General features: G+C 40.1%; 1 protein-coding gene across 1 annotated transcript in view; it reads left to right on the forward strand.

Annotated features, from left to right (window-relative positions):
* adgrb2 (adhesion G protein-coupled receptor B2) overlaps nt 1–19,268 on the forward strand; it is a 215,354-nt gene that overhangs the window by 97,993 nt on the left and 98,093 nt on the right. Inside the window, exons 3-5 of the mRNA XM_069699156.1 lie at nt 7,422–7,502; nt 9,273–9,461; nt 18,948–19,109. Coding sequence (XP_069555257.1) covers nt 7,422–7,502; nt 9,273–9,461; nt 18,948–19,109 — 432 coding nt within the window. The remainder of the gene's footprint in view (nt 1–7,421; nt 7,503–9,272; nt 9,462–18,947; nt 19,110–19,268) is intronic.

The following is a 19,268-nucleotide window of genomic DNA, read 5'->3' on the forward strand; positions in this document are numbered from 1 at the left end:
AATCAAATCTGTGTTGTGTTTTGGACATAACATAGTAGAAAACACTATCGTGTATTTGAGCATTAGCTTCAACCACTTCAAAAGTTAAATTTGCTAAAAACCTTTTGACTAAATACCTGCAAAACTAATTCCAATCCGCTTAGCTGTACTTCTGTTTAGAGCTAATTGCCAAAAGGTAGCATGCTAACAGCCTAAACTAGAATGGTCAACATTTGATCCGCTATTTATCAGCTTGTTATCGTTGACATTGTTACCATGTTATTGTTCACAATTAGTTTAAGATACAGCCTCGCAAAGCTGCAAGCATATGGGTGTAGACTTATTTAAAGGGATCTATGAATGATTTAATTGCCTTTACATTCACCACGTGATGCATACTGGACCAAAAAGTATTTCTCACATATACAATCCTCCAAATTTGTATCTAAATTCTACCCATTTGGTCCAGTACCTTTTGGTTTGTTTAGAAGAGTCAAATTATTGTTGGTTTTATCCCATTCGTATAGGTGGGGAGCCAGCAGGAAGGGCGGACACTAGATTGGATCAGCAAGAGGAACACTCAGCCTGTGATCTGTTGCTATGTTGTGAAAGGGTTAAGGTCGGGCTTAGGTTTAAGGTAGAGGATAAGGTCAGTGACCAGTTGACAGACAGAAAAACAATCAATCACAGCAACGTCAAATTTAGAGCATGCGTCCCTCCATCTGATCCAGGAAGCAGGAAGTTGGCCGGCTGAAGTCTGGGACACAAACACTTTCAGCTGCCTTGACTGGGGAAGGACGGATGTTGTATGGGTCAGAAAAGCCGAAGTTTGAGGAAGCTTGCACTATAATGGCGGATGCTTGTCAGTCAGTGGGGCACTTTCATAGACATGAATTGGGTGCCATCTCTGAATGTGCCATCAACTTCTTCCTGTTTACATCTTGGTAATACGGTTACCTGAAGCTGGCAATAGCCAAATGACTGGTAGGCTACACTAGACTCAATTATATGGCTGTAGTTATCACATAAGCAGTACGCCTGCAGTTATGAAACAGAAAAGAAAAGTCCAAGGAAGGAGTTTATCAAGGATCCTTTGGCTTGGTGAGAGAAGAAAAAGTTTAAGTAGCCAAGCTGAGTTTTTGGAAGGAATGTGTCTGAAATCTGAAAAGTGAATCCTGTCCTCTATAATTGGAGCCAAACCAAGTCCACCAAGCTTGAAAAACTTGCAGTACCGGTAGCCCCACCCAGGTAAAGAAAAAAAGTCCCATGCTGCCACTGGTTCCCTGCTGGATTGACAGACAGTAAGTGTCTAAATCTGGACACAAGCTATTCACCAGGTAGCTGTGGTATCTTTGAATAGCGTGTGATGAGCTGAGGCAGAGATACAAAGTGTAGCAACACTGGCTTTCCAACGAGTTCACTAAGGGCTCAAGCTTATCGCACATCGATCCATTTAACATGCTTTGAGCCAAGACTGTAAACACTGTTCCCCTTGCCTATTGTAAATGCACTATAAAAAAAACTTCCTGCACAAACATGCTGAACCATTGTCTGTAATTGATCCGACCAGTGCAATGCAGTAATCTTTGACTGAATGAATTGTTGCCTTGCTTATAGCCGTCATCGCCTTGATTCCTCTTTGATTGTAGCTCTGCAGCGTTTTGCTCAGAGTCTCCTGGACTGTAAATCCATCTAAATTCTCATCTTGCTATGGAACCGAGAGAGAAAAAGGCAGAGGTAGAAGACAGAGGGAGAGGGGGTGGAGGGCAGAACGCTAGACCAAGTGACTGCGCGGTGTGGGAGTTGGAAGATTTGAAAATATCTAATAAGAGAGAAAAAAAAAAACAGAGGAAAAAAAGAGGCATTTTGAGATTGAGAATGTAAGTGAAATGAAACAAAGCCAATTTGGCAGTTTGGAGGTATACCAGGGCTTGTGTTGATGTGTCTGTATGTATGTGGGTATGTATGTGTGTAGGTGTGAAACAAAAACACCCGTCAGCCTGTGGGGGATGAGAAAACGAGATTCTGAATCCATTTTGAAGGCACATCAATGACTTTGAGGACCCCATAGTCAGCCATACACTGTCCTGCACCAAACTGATTCAACTTCTCTCTTCATATCTGCTGCTCAGAGAGAAAGAGGTGAGAGAGGAGTGAGCGAGAGAGAGAGAGAGATGGAGTGGATCTGTCTGTCCAGTAGCTTATAAAAAGTCCATTATGGTGCACCTCTATCAGTTTGGGCTCTCCCAGATGGACCCTGGAGTAAATGGACAGCACCAGAGAGCTATAAACTCAGATTTGATATACGGCTGAGAAATAGCTCTGTGTGTGTGTTTGTGTGATTGTGCGTGTTCAGGCGAGTGTGCATTTGATCACAGACGCTTCAACAAAAGAGCTAATGGTTGTCAACTGGAAAACATTTACGATTTTGTTTTTTTTGTTTTTGCATGCCATTTACTTAACACAGCTGTTTTACCATATTACCATACGTGATCCCCCGCCACACACACATGTATACAATCTTCCCAGCAGGCTTAAATCCCAGCTCAGTCTGACAAAGGAGCCTGTGGCTCTAACTGGCTCTGGCCCAATCCCCTTCCCCAGCCTGCTGCTTTGTACTGGCTCAAAACCGCTTTACTGCCTGACGTTTATTTATCAGCCGTATTTACTTCCTATTGTGTGGATGTTTGTGTGTTATGTCTTAGGGTGTGTGTGCGCCACATCTAGGTATACTCAGGGCTTTGGTGTCATTGCTCCTGTGCGTATTGAGATGCATGTCTCTAAGCTTGGATGTGCTTGCCGAAGATATCCGACCGCTCTTCGCATTGAATTGAGGGAACTGATAAAAAGACCCTGCCTGCTGAACGACTTGTTCTGCTGCTTTATCAACTGTTTGTGATGAAGACAGAGAGAGTAACCTTGAGTGAGGCAGTGAATGGGAATGGTCAGCAGCCACTGGTTACCTTCAACTAACCAACAAACATTAAAGGTTCTGCACACTTTAAAATAAACCATCACTGTCATGGCTTTTTACTCACATTTCCCGTTTGGCTAACTTATATCAGAGGTTGCATTTTTTTTTAGAGTCAAAACGAAATTTCATCAAAAATATGTATTTCGATAAGAAGTCACGGATTTTATGAGTACTTTTATGAGTACTTTACCTGATTTTGCAGACAATTAAATGCAACAAAGCAAAGCAGTTAGTTGTTCTTTCAGCTCTAAATGAGCATTGCGCTTATGCTACGTTCAAATGGGATTGGTATTGACCATCATTTTTTGTTGGATGTCAAACTGTTATGTTGTAATTTTAGTCATGTAGAGTTTTTCTTCATAACTTAAATAATCGCCGTACATCTGAGGAATGGTGTTTTTTACAACTTAACCACTTCAACGCCAAGCGCACAGTGCACACGACTTCCCATGTCGGAACCACGAGTTCCATTTGAACACAGCGTTAGACTTCCACACGTAGGCTGTGTTCCAAATGATATACTTCCCTTAGTACACTCACATGCATCACCTGCCAACAAATCTGCTTTAATCATTTTACCCAGAAATGAACATGTTTTTGTGTCCTTTGTTGAAAGCACACACTAGACACACTGATGGCTTCTATCAAACAGGAGTATGTTGGTTCTTAGTGAAAAATAAACACTTTTGTGCGGAGTTCTGCAACAACCAAACAACTTAAAAAGTATTTACGTCGATGGCCCCTCCTTTTCCACTACGTAGCCAAGATGGCGACCAATTGGAAATGGAAAGTATCCAGTGTTTCACACTTTGGACTGTTTTGGGTGCATCATCCAATTAATTGTATGAACTGCATGTTCCCAGATGTACTCAAAATATTGAGTGTTAATATGCAAGTAGGCCTTTTGGAACACAACTATAGACTAACATCTCCTAACATAGCAGAAAAGAGAAAACCTATTCCCGTCCACAATAGACAGTAGCAGATATGTATCTGAAATCACAGCATTGTTCACTGCCATGCTGGATATGCAGTAGCTGCACCTCAGAGTCATCTTTAATCCTTTCCTCTGAACAAACTGATCAAGCATCTCTGACCACAGTAACACCTACAGCATCATAGTATCAGCCAGATCAGATGCACCTCTTCATTTGTTAGAGGAAGATTCTCAAACATGCTTTCACCTCACTGATACTTCAGCCAGATGACACAAAGCCATCAGTACACTGCAAGTAAAATATGTGATCTCCACCTCTGGTCCTGACCAATCAGAGGATTGTCGACCCAACTCGTGATCGGAGGTGATACTGCCAGCTATAGATGGAAAATAGATCCCCCGGGAGATGAAAAAAATACAGCTGAGATTTTTGGGTGGGGGAAAAGTAGGGACGAGCGAGGGCAGGACAATTTGATGAAGTGTGTGATGATGTGTCCATTAAAGTGTAGTCCAGAACATTAAACAATATAGTGGGGTTTGTAAAGGTCAGCACTCTCAGGGGTTTATCCATATTGATCTCTACTTTCAGTTGTGGTGTCCATCTAAATCCTCCTCCGCGCTGCAGACCTAACAGAGACAGAGACAAACAGCAGCAGGGAGGATAAGAGAGGGGGGGATAAAAAGAGAGAGAGAGAAAAGGTAGTCCTCACAAGTCATTTTATGTGAGACATTACTCCTCTATACCGCTTCACTAACCTCCATCTCTCCAGAGCACGGAAGCTCAGAATATACACCCACACACAGTGCTTAATTTGTGACGCAGTCTGAGAGAAAATGATTCGGAAACGTTGGCCTCAGAACACGTTTATACATTTTCTGAAGTATTTAAAAGTTCAATTCAGGAAATCTGTAATTTGATCTGGAGTGGAATTCTTGCAGTGAAGTCACCAATGAATCCTTGCAGTAAGAAGTCAGACTTTAAACCCACTGAACAAGAGGCGGACAACTTTTTTTGTTGTTCCAGAGAACCATTCTAACTTAGATAAAGTATGCAAAGGCCCACACATTGGACAACCGAAATATGACACTCATACTACTGAATTATATTAAACTATATTAACTTGGTAGATATGACAGATTGCTTTATTTGGGCCTTTGTTTAAAAAAAAACCCAATAACTTTCTGTTAGAATATATAAACTTTTTTTTACAGCTGTATGTGTCAATCTGTTGTCCTCTGAGGTTACAATGAAAATATTTACATAAAATCACCCACTAAAATGCAGTATCAACTTTTAGATTAGCCGACATCTTGCCAACTGTCTGATAAGCACCACTGTTTAGGTCACTTATGACTCGCATTGCATTATGTTATAGATATGGACTCAAAGGAAGAAGATTTTGCGATGAGGTGAAACTGTTTTAGAACATTACAGAGAAACGTTGCAGAAGCGAGAACTGCTTCGTCTTGATGGTGTCACATGCGAGCTTGTCAAGTTGTTCAAGCACAGTTTTAGCTCGTCACTTCTTTCAACAGCCAATCAGTTCGTAGCAAAGTAAGCTGGTCACATCAGTTACAAAATATCAGCTGATAGGAATTGATGGAAGAAAGAGAGGAACCCCTCATCCATTTATCTGAGGAACAGCCATGTTTGTATGACACAAATGTTGCAAGTAACTCACTCTCTCTATCCTCATTCATGTTGTAAAATGCTACAAATTATGTCCAAATATGAAAAATCCTGAAAAGCTGGCAATTAAAACTGAAGTACGGAGAGTTGTTAACAGTTAATCAAGCCATGGATTGTAGAAAAGCAAGCCATAACTATCTAGAGGTGTTTGTACTGTAAGCTGACCGGAGTATGGTTGTGCAATAAAAAAAAATGTGTTTATGTCCCGGGAATGTCTGCATGTACATCTATATTTCTATGCTTGATTGTCACATCTGATGCAACAACCTTTTTTTAAGGCAGAGGCAATAAGGCAAAAACAGAAATATGCTCATTGTTTTCTAATATACTTTTAAGATCCCTGTTGCACCATTTCCTCATTTCAGGTTGTTATAAAACAAAATAAAATCAGCAACCCACACACATGCACGCCGCAGTTCAATATTTTACCCAGGGCAGTAAGCAGCTGTAGATGCCATCTTGTCAGCAAACAAACAAAATTATTGCACTTGTTTTAGTTAAATAATGTACTTTGGCCTTTAACTACAAGTGGTCCTGCTGAGAAATATGCACAAAACAAAGAAATGGGAGAGTTAGACAGTGATAATGAAAAAGAGAGAGAACTAGAGAGTAAAAAAAAAAAAAAAAAAAAAAAAAAAAAGACGTCTTTTCTTTTTCCTGACAAAGAGTTGATTCTCAAAAAGGCCAAATTAGAGGGCTGGTTGCAATGGGTGTTTGAACAATCATGACAGAGCATCAGCACACTTCCCAGCCATTCATGCTTCTGTGTGTATGTGTGTGTGCATTGGGAGGGAAGGGAGGATGTGCTGTGCTGGTGTTTGTGTTCTTCCTTAGGTCAACTCCTTGATAGAAGCTAATGCGCGATAATTTCAGTGTCAATCACTTTTGCACTCTGTAATCTAATACACAGGCACACAATCGCATTTATGTGGATGATGTACCTTGGATACGCTGTATGTCTCTGCCTCTTGTCATAAATGCAACTGCTGCAAAATATCCCATGGACAAGAAGTACCCAAGTGAAAAAGATCTGCTAAATCAAAGATTGTTTCCTCAGCCGCGGGAGTTGATTAAGTCTTGTGTTGGTGAAACAAAGCCTGCAAATCCATTTGCGCCGAACAGAACAGTATGTGCTCATGCCGTCATATGTTTGTACCAAGTGAGATAAAACCGACTTAGATACATGTGATTCCACTTTTCGCCGCGCTTTCTTCCTCACTTATGTGAGATTTACACATCATTAGATCCAAGCTTTTTTTCTCCAATTGCAGTAGTCTGTATTTGTACAGTTTCATAATCAAGCCCCAAACTTTTTATTTCTTTACTTTGCTGGGCTAAGTTGGGAATAGCATCGCCTTGCATTTAACTATGTATATTTTTGACATTTTATGTTTTCACCCAAAGCTAATGAGCCAGTCAGAATTTAGTTCCTTCTGATTTTCTGAGATTACACGGCCGACGTGACACTATGTTATCTATGTCTGCACGATGTGTGCTGAAATGTTTCAGCATGTTCTTTAAATATTCTGATACAAGGAGAAAGCCAAGGAAATGTAGGCGTTTGTATTTTTATTTTGCCAAAGTCGTGTTTTGGATGTCCCTCTACTTGCTGTTTTTGACTTCTCTGAATAAGCAAAAGTGGATGTGGAGGGTGATGAGGACTTATTTACTATACTGTGCCCATTAACTTACTTGCTGCAGGCTACAACTTAATTATATGTAGTAAACAAACCTGGCAGCAGTTGTTTAATCATATGCATAAATTGAGCTGCCCCATGAAATGGAACAGGGAATTAAAGAAGAAACTAAAGAAAAAAATATGTCTCTCTTGTTCATTTCAGACCCATATGATGACGATCTGAAGGTGAAGACCCAAAGACCGCGATCAGCTGACCAGCCAGGTGTGTTTCAGGCACAAACAGGTGAGCATTATGACTGTGTGGTGGTGTTTTCACAGCCCGGAGCAAGAGAAGACAACCAGGTCACTGTGCAACTGAAAATAGTGGAATCCTTATAAATTATTATTATACATTCACCGTTTGAAGCATTGAAGAAACTCAGGGCAGCTGCCATCGTTGATCATTATGTGAGTAGGTGAAAATGTGAAATGGTAATTGTGTGAGAGTTACATAATTAATAGGATTGAAAAAAAAAAAAGATTGAATTATTCATAAGATGATACATTAAACATATTACGAATGACACATATATATGAAGAGGAATCTGCCTTATACGTACATTACATTACGTATATTTCCTGATTCACACACACTAAGAATAGGTACTAATTTGTGCTTACACATACGCTTCCATATTCACGACTGCATGGAGGAGGGTGTCCCTACCGCGAGGGAAACCCCTGGCTTACTTGTCCTTCTCCTCCTCCTCTCCCCCCCCCCCCAGTCTCTCCTCCCCTTCCTCACTTCTCCCCATTCTTCCATTCCTCTAGGCATGTGTGATGAGCTTAAGCCCCTGACTCACAGCGTATTAATGAAGATGTAATGCGATTAACGGACATGCAATTAATTTGATTTCCTTCTTTGCCATGTGATGACGCCTCCATCGAAGGACACGGCGCACATAAACAATTTAGAAACACCGAAGCGGAATGACATGACTCGTAGCTTTTGCTTTCAAGGGCGTAACTCGGAGGGAACAATGGGACACTCCTCGCAGCAGCCTGGAGAACTCAGAATCAGCTGCGATCGTGTCTGAACATCCGATCTTTCTTTCGGTGCTCACATGCACAGCAACACACACTCAAATAAGACGCCCACACAGGCTTTTGTGCTTAAAGCCCTTCAGCAATATTTGTTACCATAATTCCATTAATATTTAGAAAATCACCCGAAAACACATTCCTCTAACATGATCATCATCCTTTTGAATATTCAGTCAAGATTTAATGACATTAAGACACCTTAAATGCATTAATGACCCCCCACAAAACACGTATTGTCCATATTCATATGCAGTGCAGGAAGATCTTTCTATACAGGATGGATATAACATCAAACCAGTCCATGTTAAAATGATACACTGTAATGATCTACTGTAAAACAAGAAAACAAGTTTTTCATTCAGAGAATGACGAACCTGAGCTCTCTTAGCTTAACTAAATATATCTGTCACAGTCGGGACAAATAGAAACTGTTTGTTTCGTTATTGAAACCACAAAGTTATTTCATCATCTGTCAGACAATCCCACACTTTCCTCTTGACAATTGTGCAGATTACAATTTTGTTTGTCTTTTTTATTGTGGTAATATTGCAATGGTGTTACTGCCATAAAAAAAAAGACATTTTCCTTATATTTCAGTAAAGGAAAAGAAGAGCAGAGAGTCGCCAGCAACAATCAATAAAACAAACAGGTTTTAATGCTTTCTGTTCTGTGAAAATTGGAAGAGAAAATGTAATTCAGAATTGTCAGACATCTCCAGTAACAGTTCCCTGCTGCTCTCTTGTGACTTTTTATGACTGTATCTCTTTACAGTGGTACAGCATCAGAGTTGTTGCAATTACCCCTCATGAACAGGTTTTTGCACTATTTTTACGAGGATGAAACGCACTTCAGAGAAGCGAGGTCACCCTTTCTGTTGACCTGCTATCTTTCAGAAACATGAGAGGCGTGAGACTCATATACAGCTGGGATTGTTGAGAATATATAGATCTGTCTTCAACTTGCTCCTCAGGTGATCCTGCAGCAGAGGAGTGGTCGCAGTGGAGCGTGTGTTCTCTCACATGTGGGCAGGGCTGGCAAGTGAGGACAAGGTCGTGTGTTTCCTCTCCGTATGGGACGCTGTGCAGCGGTGCCCTGCGGGAAACGCGCATGTGCAACAACACAGCTTCCTGTCCAGGGGAACCCGGAATCACAGGCTCAGGTACGTCGACCATACTGTCCATTGGCAGCCGTTCACTAGTGCTGAAGTTTACGTAGTACACATGCAAGGAGTACATATCATGCCATAACTGAGTCTCTGTGAGCGCTAGGATTTACAGGGTGCTGCCTCCCTGCAGTTCATTCTGGGATACACCCCTTCCTTGCCTTTGTTTGGTTTGATGTTGAAAATGTGAAATTTGATGAAATGCAGCTTCAAACCAAAAGCTTTCTTTCTTAGCTTCTCATTCAACGATGCAGCATTTACTTGTCTTTTTACAAAGCGTTAAGAAAACTGAAGGAAATAAAGACTGTGTGAGTCTCTTTTGAGGAATGTGGGTGGTATGCACACACACACACACACACACACACACACACACACACACACACACACACACACACACACACACACACACACACACACACACACACACACACACACACACACACACACACACACACACACACACACACACACACACACACACGTCACGTGGGATCGGCTCAGCCAAAATATAATGTAACTGGTGCAGCAGAAAAAAACAAAACAAAATGAGAATGTCTTTTTTTGTCACTTCAGTTCACATTACTGGGCAGCTGAGAGAGAGAGAGAGAGAGAGAGAGAGAGAGAGAGAGAGAGAGAGAGAGAGAGAGAGAATGATGGACTGACACTTGAGCTCGATGTCAGCAAATCTATTAGACCTGCCAAATCTTTGAAGTTCATACTTCCTGGCCTCTCTATCTTTAGCTCTGCTCTGCTCTTTCACTCTTCTTTCAGCATTGTTCTCATTCCCCTTTTCTTGCCCGTATATTTACAGATAGCACGGCGAGGAAATTGATCTAAAAGAGCACAATTAGCCAGCAAACCTTCGAAGATAATCACCTGTACGAAGATGTTATTTTCATTACATTGATAGTGCATAGAAAACATTCAAAATTATAACATTATTTTTTTTTGCCTTAACTTCAGTGGAATTAGTATCTCATTATAGATGCAATGACAACTCCAAATATATATTTAATCAGTCAAATTACATGTTCATATGCATGCATGCTCTGCTAATCAGGCTGAGTGCAGTCAACCCAATCTGCTTGCTGCAAAAAGGGCAGCGGCAAAATGAAGAGCGCCTCCATACACATTCATTTTATTTTTCTTCAGCAACACACAATAGCACAATCAAGCCAGATCAAGTCGCCGAGGGAAACCCCTATACAGCTCATCCTGAATATTGCAGGTCTGCTTTGCTTTGATTGTCAGTATCGGTCTTTACGAGATTAAATTGTGGAGTGCTGCCTGCCCAGAACTGGTTTGATTGGCCTGATTGCAATGGAGGCAAATTCCTGTATGGCACTGGCTTTCTCCTGACTGTCCCCCTCTGCCGATCCACTGCGAATGCTGACAAAAAGTCAGTTATGCTTGATAGAACTGCAGTCAGCACATCCTCTATTGTCATAGTGGACATCTGCCATCCTTACCATGACGTTTGCATCAAGCTGCTGCCCTTTAGCCTATCTGCCATATCTGTGGTCTTTAGGCTGAGGCTAAGGCCGCATAGCCCTTCACAGCCCAGTTTTATTCCCACGCTTGAGGAAGTCTGGGAGTGTTTGAAGGCTTTTTGGTCAGAACCTCTTAAGTAGGAGGTTTACTTTTAAAAGTTAACAAAAAGAGTAAAGGCATTATGATCTTCACCACAGTGAATCGGGTAACACCTCCCTGTCTGCTGAGGTGCTGTTCTTTTACAAAGTAGATTACTAGTAATCTGTATTCTATTGTAGCAAGAGCGCCTGTTTAGAACCTCAATCCTGCAAGGCTACTCAGTAAAATCAAACGATCAAGAGAATAAAGGCAGATATGATATCTACCAGCTTTCTGCACCATAGGTAGGTAGGTAGGTAGGTAGGTAGGTATATACTTTATTAATCCCCGAGGGGAATTTTTTTTAGGATGACGATGGGAGTGGTAATGATTGTGTCCTGGCTTCTAGTCTATGTGGCTATTGGAGAATGGCTGTGGGTTTGTCTATGGAGCATATCAAATTAAAAAAAAAAGTTAAAAACGTACATTGTCTCTTGACTGCCCGAGAGGAAGCTAATGTGGCTTTCCATTCTGGCTGACAGGCTGGCGTTCAAGGCTTTCTGAACCCAATGATAGTTACGAGATTGGACCACTGTCATATGGCAGCACACTACTACATACACAGCATTTTAATATTCTCAGTTAATAATGGGAGTATTTGTTTGACAACATTGTTAACTCAGATATCAGGGCAGATAACATTCCTGGGGAAACTTAATAACTGAAATAAGTAATGTTTGGTTTGATTGAATGCTGAGTTCTCAATCAAACTTATGGAGCTTTGACGATATGGCCACATACGAATCCTGTCCATCTGTGGTGTCACATTTCGGATGCCCCTGTGGACTTACAACTTCGTACAGCATATGTGTTCATTCCCCCTGTGTTTGCATATGCTCAAAGGTATTTTGTATCCACGTACACTATGTTCACTTGTGTTTGTGACATGAATGTTTTTTCTGCTTGTTTATTTGTGTCTCAACATAAAGTATGGGTGTTGTTCTGGCATTGGTCATGCCACCAAGTGTTGTTGGTCATTTTCAGTGCTCCTTTTATTGCGTGAGCTCTCCTTAAAGTTTTCCATAAAGTGTATTTGTTTCACACTCTCACATCTGAGTTAGGAGTGAGTGTTTACTGACGCATCTCATCTCACCATGAAAAACTAAATGAAAAAACAAGCAAAGCTAGGGGAACGTTTTCCTTCCCTGTCAGTGCATATGCTAATCTTGTTTTTATGCAAATGTATCGGCCCGATTTGTATGTCTAAGTGTCTCATTTTTCATTCAGTGTCTATATTAATATCCTCAGTTGCTCCTTTGATGGGATATTGGTTGCTGTGTTATGTTCTGTTTATTATTCACCCCCCCCTCCCCCATACTCCTCTGATGTTTTCTGACGTTGTTCTGGAGGGGCATGGGGGCACTCCAGGGATTGCCTGAATGGAATCTCACCCAATTTAAGCAGACTGGGAATGTGGGGGTGGTAGCAAAGAGACATTAAAGTCTTTAATGAACTTGAAGTGATTGACTTTTTTTTCCCAAGTAATTTCCTATGTTTTTTTTTTTCCTTTTGGGGGATAGAATTTGCATGCTTGTTTGATTTGTTAATCTCTTTACTGCTAAATTGAAGCCCTTTCTATCTCTGCTCTGATGATAAGTCATAAACAAACATATAGTACAGTGCACACAGGCAGAAAAAAGTACACACACACTAATCAGAACCGCAGTGAATTGGATGTTTAAATCAACTGATGTTAAAACGTTATTCTCCAAGTAATTAAAAGCATACTTGTACATTGACAGTGCTAATAATCTTCCCAAAAGGATCGCTGAAAAATACAACTTTCTAAATTTAAACACCTCTACCTTAAATTTTGAGAGAAAATTAAATAAACGTAGGCTGGCAGAGCTCGAGGATGCAACAGTGGTGACTTTCCAACCTGCTGCTCAGAAAATGACGGCCAGCTGTGCCAACTTCTTGATTAATTTGTTTAAGATATAAGTGCAAGTATACAAAGCACACTGGCACAATTGAACACGCACACTCTCAGCTTCTCCCAAAGTATCCTGAGGTGGGGAGAGTGCAGTCTGCATACTAAATTTAGTAGAAGGAATTGCCAGAATTGTCTTTCTTTGTTTCCATCTTTTACCATTAATTTGTGTTTGTGGACTTAGAAGTATGGATGTGTTATGAGTGTGAGTAGATATGTCTCTGGGCACATCTGTGTGCATGCCTGTGTGTGTGTGTGTGTGTGTGTGTGTGTGTGTGTGTGTGTGTGTGTGTGTGTGTGTGTGTGTGTGTGTGTGTGTGTGTGTGTGTGTGTGTGTGTGTGTGTGTGTGTGTGTGTATGTCTGCGCAAGTTAGGAAACATCAAAGAAAAGAAGCTTGAACAGAAAGCCAATGGAATGAAAATAGACATTTTTGCTCTTAGTTTTTTCATTGGTAAAACTCTTAAATTAAGGTGATATAGGTAATCAATTTTAAGTAATGGTCCGGCTCTTGACAAAGCAAACTAGGCAGTAATTGGTCCAGCAAATTCACATTTCTTTCTTTTTTTTCTTTTTGATTATGCAATGAAGTGTAAAGCTTTCATACCCCAAAGCATACAAAGTGAAGTAGTACCCACACTCATGTTCTATTTAGCTACTGCTCATTTACCATAGATTCAATGACATTTAAAATGTGGAGTAGAACAATGGTGCATTATGAATACAGTATGTGTGGGTTAGTGTGTTGTCAAATGTTGCAACAACACACTTGCAGCAATCATTCAAGCAAGAGACTCAGTGCATCCAAGGATGCAGTCATGAACTTGATGCAGATGGCTCACAAACTTGCACACATACGCACACACTTGTACAAGGTTATGTGTTTGGTTTGTTTGTTTGACTGTGTTTGTTTGTTTGTTGGTTTACTCATCAGCAGGATTATGGAAAAACTACAAGCTTATTTTTTATGAAACTTGGTGGAAGAGTGTAGCCTGCAGCACGAGAGGATTGAAATCACAAGCTGGATCCATGATTATTTTTCACTTTCATTAACATTGCGAGATGGGGCATTTGGCCTACTAGATGCCCTGCGTGTTAATCCTGGATCCTGTTCGTCACGTCTGATGTTGCAGTAGCCGTATTGTGTCCCTTCCTTTTGACAAAGCGTTGTGCTGTGCTGCGGATCACGGATTTATATTAGCTCATAAATGTGACGAAACCATCACTCAATCTTTCTGTGCAGTATGTTAAATTGTAACACACGTAAGCACCTGTGCTGCAAAATTTCTTGATAATTTCGTACTAAATTTTAGTTCCACTAGCTGAGCAATGACTTTTTTCTCCGTGTCTGCTTCTCCTTCTTTCTCCCACTCAATGTGTGTCGTTTTTCCTCTACTTCCTTTTGTATTTCCAGTAGATGTATTTGTTTCACTTCATTGGAGGTGATGCTTACTAAATTGTAAACACAGATCCGCACCACAGAAATCAACCCATTAGCTGCACTAGATAATTGGCCCCAGTAGCTGTTGCGGGCCAACCCAATAGTTTCCCCGGTTAGCCATCCCACAGCAGGTTCCGAGTACCCGGGAAGCAACTCTCAATGGGTGACAGTACAAAGAAAGCACAGTGCTAAACAGTAGCCCCGTGGTAACCGTTCGAGACAGATGGCAGCGCACCTCTGACATTGGTTCTGTCGAAGGTTCCTTATTGTAAAAAGAGAGTTTTCTCTCCCCATTTTAGCCTAATACTCACTCATATGGGAATTGTTGAATTGTTGGGTTCCTTTGTATAATATTCTAAGGTCTTGCTCAGGAAAAGGTGCCCTGGGATGACCTGTGTCGTAGTTTGACTTTCCTTAAATTAAATGAAATTGGATTACCCACTAGATGGTAATTAAGTTCAATCGTGATTTAACCTAAGTTTGTCTAGAAATTTGATGTCTCTATCACAACCCACATGTCACTACCAGTAGTCCTCTAGGATACATATGTTCTTAACTTGATACAGCAAGCAGTTGGTATGCTGTCCACGAGTACTGGCGGACAATTATTTAATGGGCGAGGTGTGCGACTTCAGCTGGGCATGAGCATATTTTGAGATCTTTAGTTTCAGAAATATACTCAGACATACAAAGTGGTTGCAGTTACAAATTTGCATATCATAGGAATGTTGGCCTTGGTGGAGGCCTGCATTTTCTTAGTGTGCTTTGAGTTTTAAATATTGTCACCGAGCTGTCTTGTCACCCTAGACGAAATCGCTGGTAATGATGGTCTTCCATAGAATCAATATAATACACGTGTCCAATTAAAGCTCATCTATTTCAAAGGTAGAAATTAGAAATTTGATATTGTCATACAGAACAAACTGTTGTAAGTAAGTATTTTTAATAGCTGCATAGATTTTAAAGACATATATAGAGGGCATGCTTCTTTATTACACACAAGCTTATTCAAGTTGGTGCTGTGAATGTCTACTCTGTGAATGTGTGCATATTTTTAAATGAAGAAGCATAAGCACAGACTCCTCTTACTGAGCTTATTTAGATATGCATCAGAAACCCAAGCCGGTGCATGTCAGTCCATGTGCTTCCTCTTCTTCAGCGCACAACACAACAAATCTGTAGTTCATGAACTTTATTATTTTTGACCACGTTATGAGGCTCAGATCTGTCATGCTGCTGTTTGATCGGCACTGATCCGTTTTTATTCAATTCTTTTTATCTGTGTTTGCTGTTGTAAACATGTTCTTTTCCACCTCCCTCTGTGACTGCAACCCTCATAGCAATAAACTCCCTTTTAATGTGCTAAGTTGAACTAAAAACATGCCGTATTATGTTAATTCAGTTTTTAGTTTCAAGAATGAATAAATATTTGAAGTGAATAACCTGAGCTGCTTTGTTGGTTGGAAATATCCCTTCCTTCCAATATTTACCTGGTCAGGTGGTGTAGTACAATCTCATATTTTTGATTTTACATTGGTTTATCTGCTTCTACATTATTTTATTTTACTGCCCTCTTTTTAAGCAATATTTTCTTCTCTAAGTGTCTCGAAGCTGCTTCAAGCTTGATTTTATAGGCGAATTGATTGGATTTGCGCAGTCAGACTTCAGCTACACTTGTTCTGAGCTTAAAAGATAGAGATTCAATTCAGATAAATAAGTAATGTCTTACAAGCAATCCTGTAGCGTGTTCAAAAATATGCTAAACAACAGAGAACTGAGTGTAGTGTAATTTTTTTCAGCTTTTCCCTGCTTGTTATTGCAGTCTGTTTGCCTCAGCCTCCTAAAATTGTTTTTGCAATTCAGAATGAGAAACCCCTGAGAAATCTGTTCAATGCCAGTTATATATATATATATATATATATATATTTTATCACCATGATGTTGGCCCATTTTATTAAGTATTTTCAGAAATGTTGAATTTGGAAGTTCTTTTTCATGTTTGAAAATGAAATATTTAGATTGACATACTCTGCAGCATTAAAATACCACCTGTTAAATTTGTAAAAACCACTACATCCACAGCGATCTCTGTTGCGCTAAGGTGCAGTTTGACAGCTCAAAAGTCTCTTTCAACCCTGGAATGGTGTGTTTAAAAGAAAAAGAAAGAGTATGCGTATGACTCATCAATCCAAATTATATTTAAAGTTGATAATTGTACTGCCGAGCTAGCAGCAAGCTTGCCTTTAGAATCCTTTGTAAGTTCTTCTCCTTGATAGTTTCTAACTCATAATGTTGTGGCATTAAAGCTTTAGAAATGTCTTATCTATTCAAAATGAATATACATTTATCATAAATATTTATAGTACTATGTCAGCTGCTAGGGAACATCTGTAGTGCTAAGCATAAGCTAACCTAACTGACGCTGATTGTTATTTGACTTTTGTTTAATGTTATTGCCATAACGTTTGTGATTTGTGGGGCATTGCTTTATTTGAAATCATTATTAAACAATATCAAGTATCCTCTCAGATTCTCTGTCAAATATCAGATTTCAGATGTAAATGTCGAAGTATATTAGCATTGTCAGTTGGTTCAGTTAGGTACATGAAGTTGTTGCCTAAAATGTTTTAACCAGGCTTTAAGTCAAAAAAGGCCGTCCAGACATGTAAAAATATCCTGCTTTGATTAATAATTCCTGTCGAATAGTTTTCTATAAAAACAAAAACTGCAATTACCTGGTTATAAATTAATAAAATTACACGTATGCATTTGTGCTCATTGGAAAACCCATAAATATTCAATTATTTTTCATTTTCAAAAGTTGAATCATTCATTATAAGATGTCTCATTCATCACTGAAAGCCCGGTCTCATTGTATGTGCATTGCAAGCTTCCAGTTTGCACATCAGACTGGTGTAAGTTGCCTATTGGGACAAGGAGGCCTCTAAACTAGTTGTAACGTCTCAGATCCTGTTTGCGGTTGCTCCCCTTTTCTCTGTCAAAACATGAATTAAAAAAAAACAACCTCCTAGTGAATACTCTGCACATACATCATCCTGTACACTGAAGCTCAAACATCCAAGAGAAGTAATATTTACCAACTGGCTCCAGTTCAACAAGGAATGAGATTACTTTAAAAAGCATTTCATTAAATGTGCAGTAAGAAGGAAACAGATCTTTATCAATGCTTTACCGCGCTTGTAACATATATCCACTTTGTAGAGCAACTTAAAGACATACAGATACCATGTTTTTCTGAATTTAAGGACCTCTCATTATTTACCAGCTCTCCATATCTCTGTAGTTTTTAATACCACCATCTTCTCCCTCTCTCTCAGCCTTTTACTCTTGCTCCTCTGAGCCCTCCTTCACAGAGTAGACTTAATTATTTATCCCCATGATTTATTTAGCTTTGCTCAACACAGGACCAGCAATCTTCATCCTGCTGTCTCTTAACTTTCTCTCCACTCCCTCTCTCTGTCCCTCCCCGTCTCTATATGCTGCTTTCTATCACTCTCGCCATCTCCTCCCTCGGTCTTCCACCTATTTCAGCACAGTTTAATCATCTCTGGTCTCTCCGTGAACATTTCAAAATAAACCCCTCCTTTTCTTGCCACCTGTTTTTCCACTCTATAGTCGTCCAAACTTTATTGGCACAAATGTTTTTGGAGTTCTTTAAATTTCTCGTATCATATTCCCACCTCTTCATATTCTCTCCCTTCTTGACTCTCATTAATCAGTCCTGTCATTCATCCTTTCCCTCTTTGAAGTCTCCATTTTTTGTGCATTATTTTCCATTTAATATCTGTCTCTCCAGAATTACTCCCTTTAATCTTAGGTCAGACATCTCCAAATGATTTTATGGAATTATTTTTCTAAATGTGTGCATGCAAATGTGTGTGTGTGTGTGTGTGTATATTTTTCTCTTTTGCATGGCAGAATCTGCCACTGCCACATGGATCAAGTAAATTCCTACAAAGACTGGCACTTAGCTTCATTATCTGCAGAGCTCATTTATTCTGTTTTTATTTATTTCAACTTCATTTTTTGCCAAAATGAGACAAGATGCGCAATAAGGAGGAAAAAGAAGAAAGGAAGAATCCTTGGGTGGCTGAATGCTGTTGTAATTTCAGAAGAAAACTTTCTTCATTCATTTCCTTGTCTTGACTTCAGCTACGTAACTGCATGAGATCAAATACCAGAGTGTCCATTCCTAACTTCCATTTTCTGTCATGTAGTAACATGCAGCCTCATACTAAGTGTGTCTTCCTTTGTAACTGGAATGTATTTTTGAGGTCAGAAGGTCACCTCCTTCATTTTTTTTTTTTTTTTTTTTTAAAGGAATGTGCTCATACTCATCTAATCTCTTGTTTTTCTCATTCTCTAACCCTCTTGCCTGCGATGGGATGCTCCAACCTTCCTCTTCCTCATTCCTCATCCCCATGTCGTGGGTGTGTTGTGCGTCGTGTTTGTGGGTGTTTGCAGTGCATGGGCTGTGGGAGGAGTGGTCGTCATGGAGTCTGTGCTCCGTGACCTGTGGGCGAGGCTCCAGGACGCGAACCAGGAAGTGTGTGGACGGAGCCGCGGCCGTGGCTTGTGGACGGCCTGAGATTCAGACCAAACTCTGCAACATAGCAGTGTGTCCTGGTTAGTACCATCCCCATTAACATGACACACCAAGTCGCTCTCTCTCCTAAGCATGACCTTTTCTTATTTTCCTTCCAAGTCACATAACCAAAAACTACCAGCTCACTGTCATAGCTCTTGAACTTACATGCATTTGCATTTATGTTTTATGTTCTTCCA

The sequence above is a fragment of the Brachyistius frenatus genome, unplaced genomic scaffold (assembly GCF_029030835.1).
Source record: "Brachyistius frenatus isolate BFR_SWC_R1_liver_20210118 unplaced genomic scaffold, ASM2903083v1 Contig_2, whole genome shotgun sequence".
NCBI lineage: Eukaryota > Metazoa > Chordata > Actinopteri > Embiotocidae > Brachyistius > Brachyistius frenatus.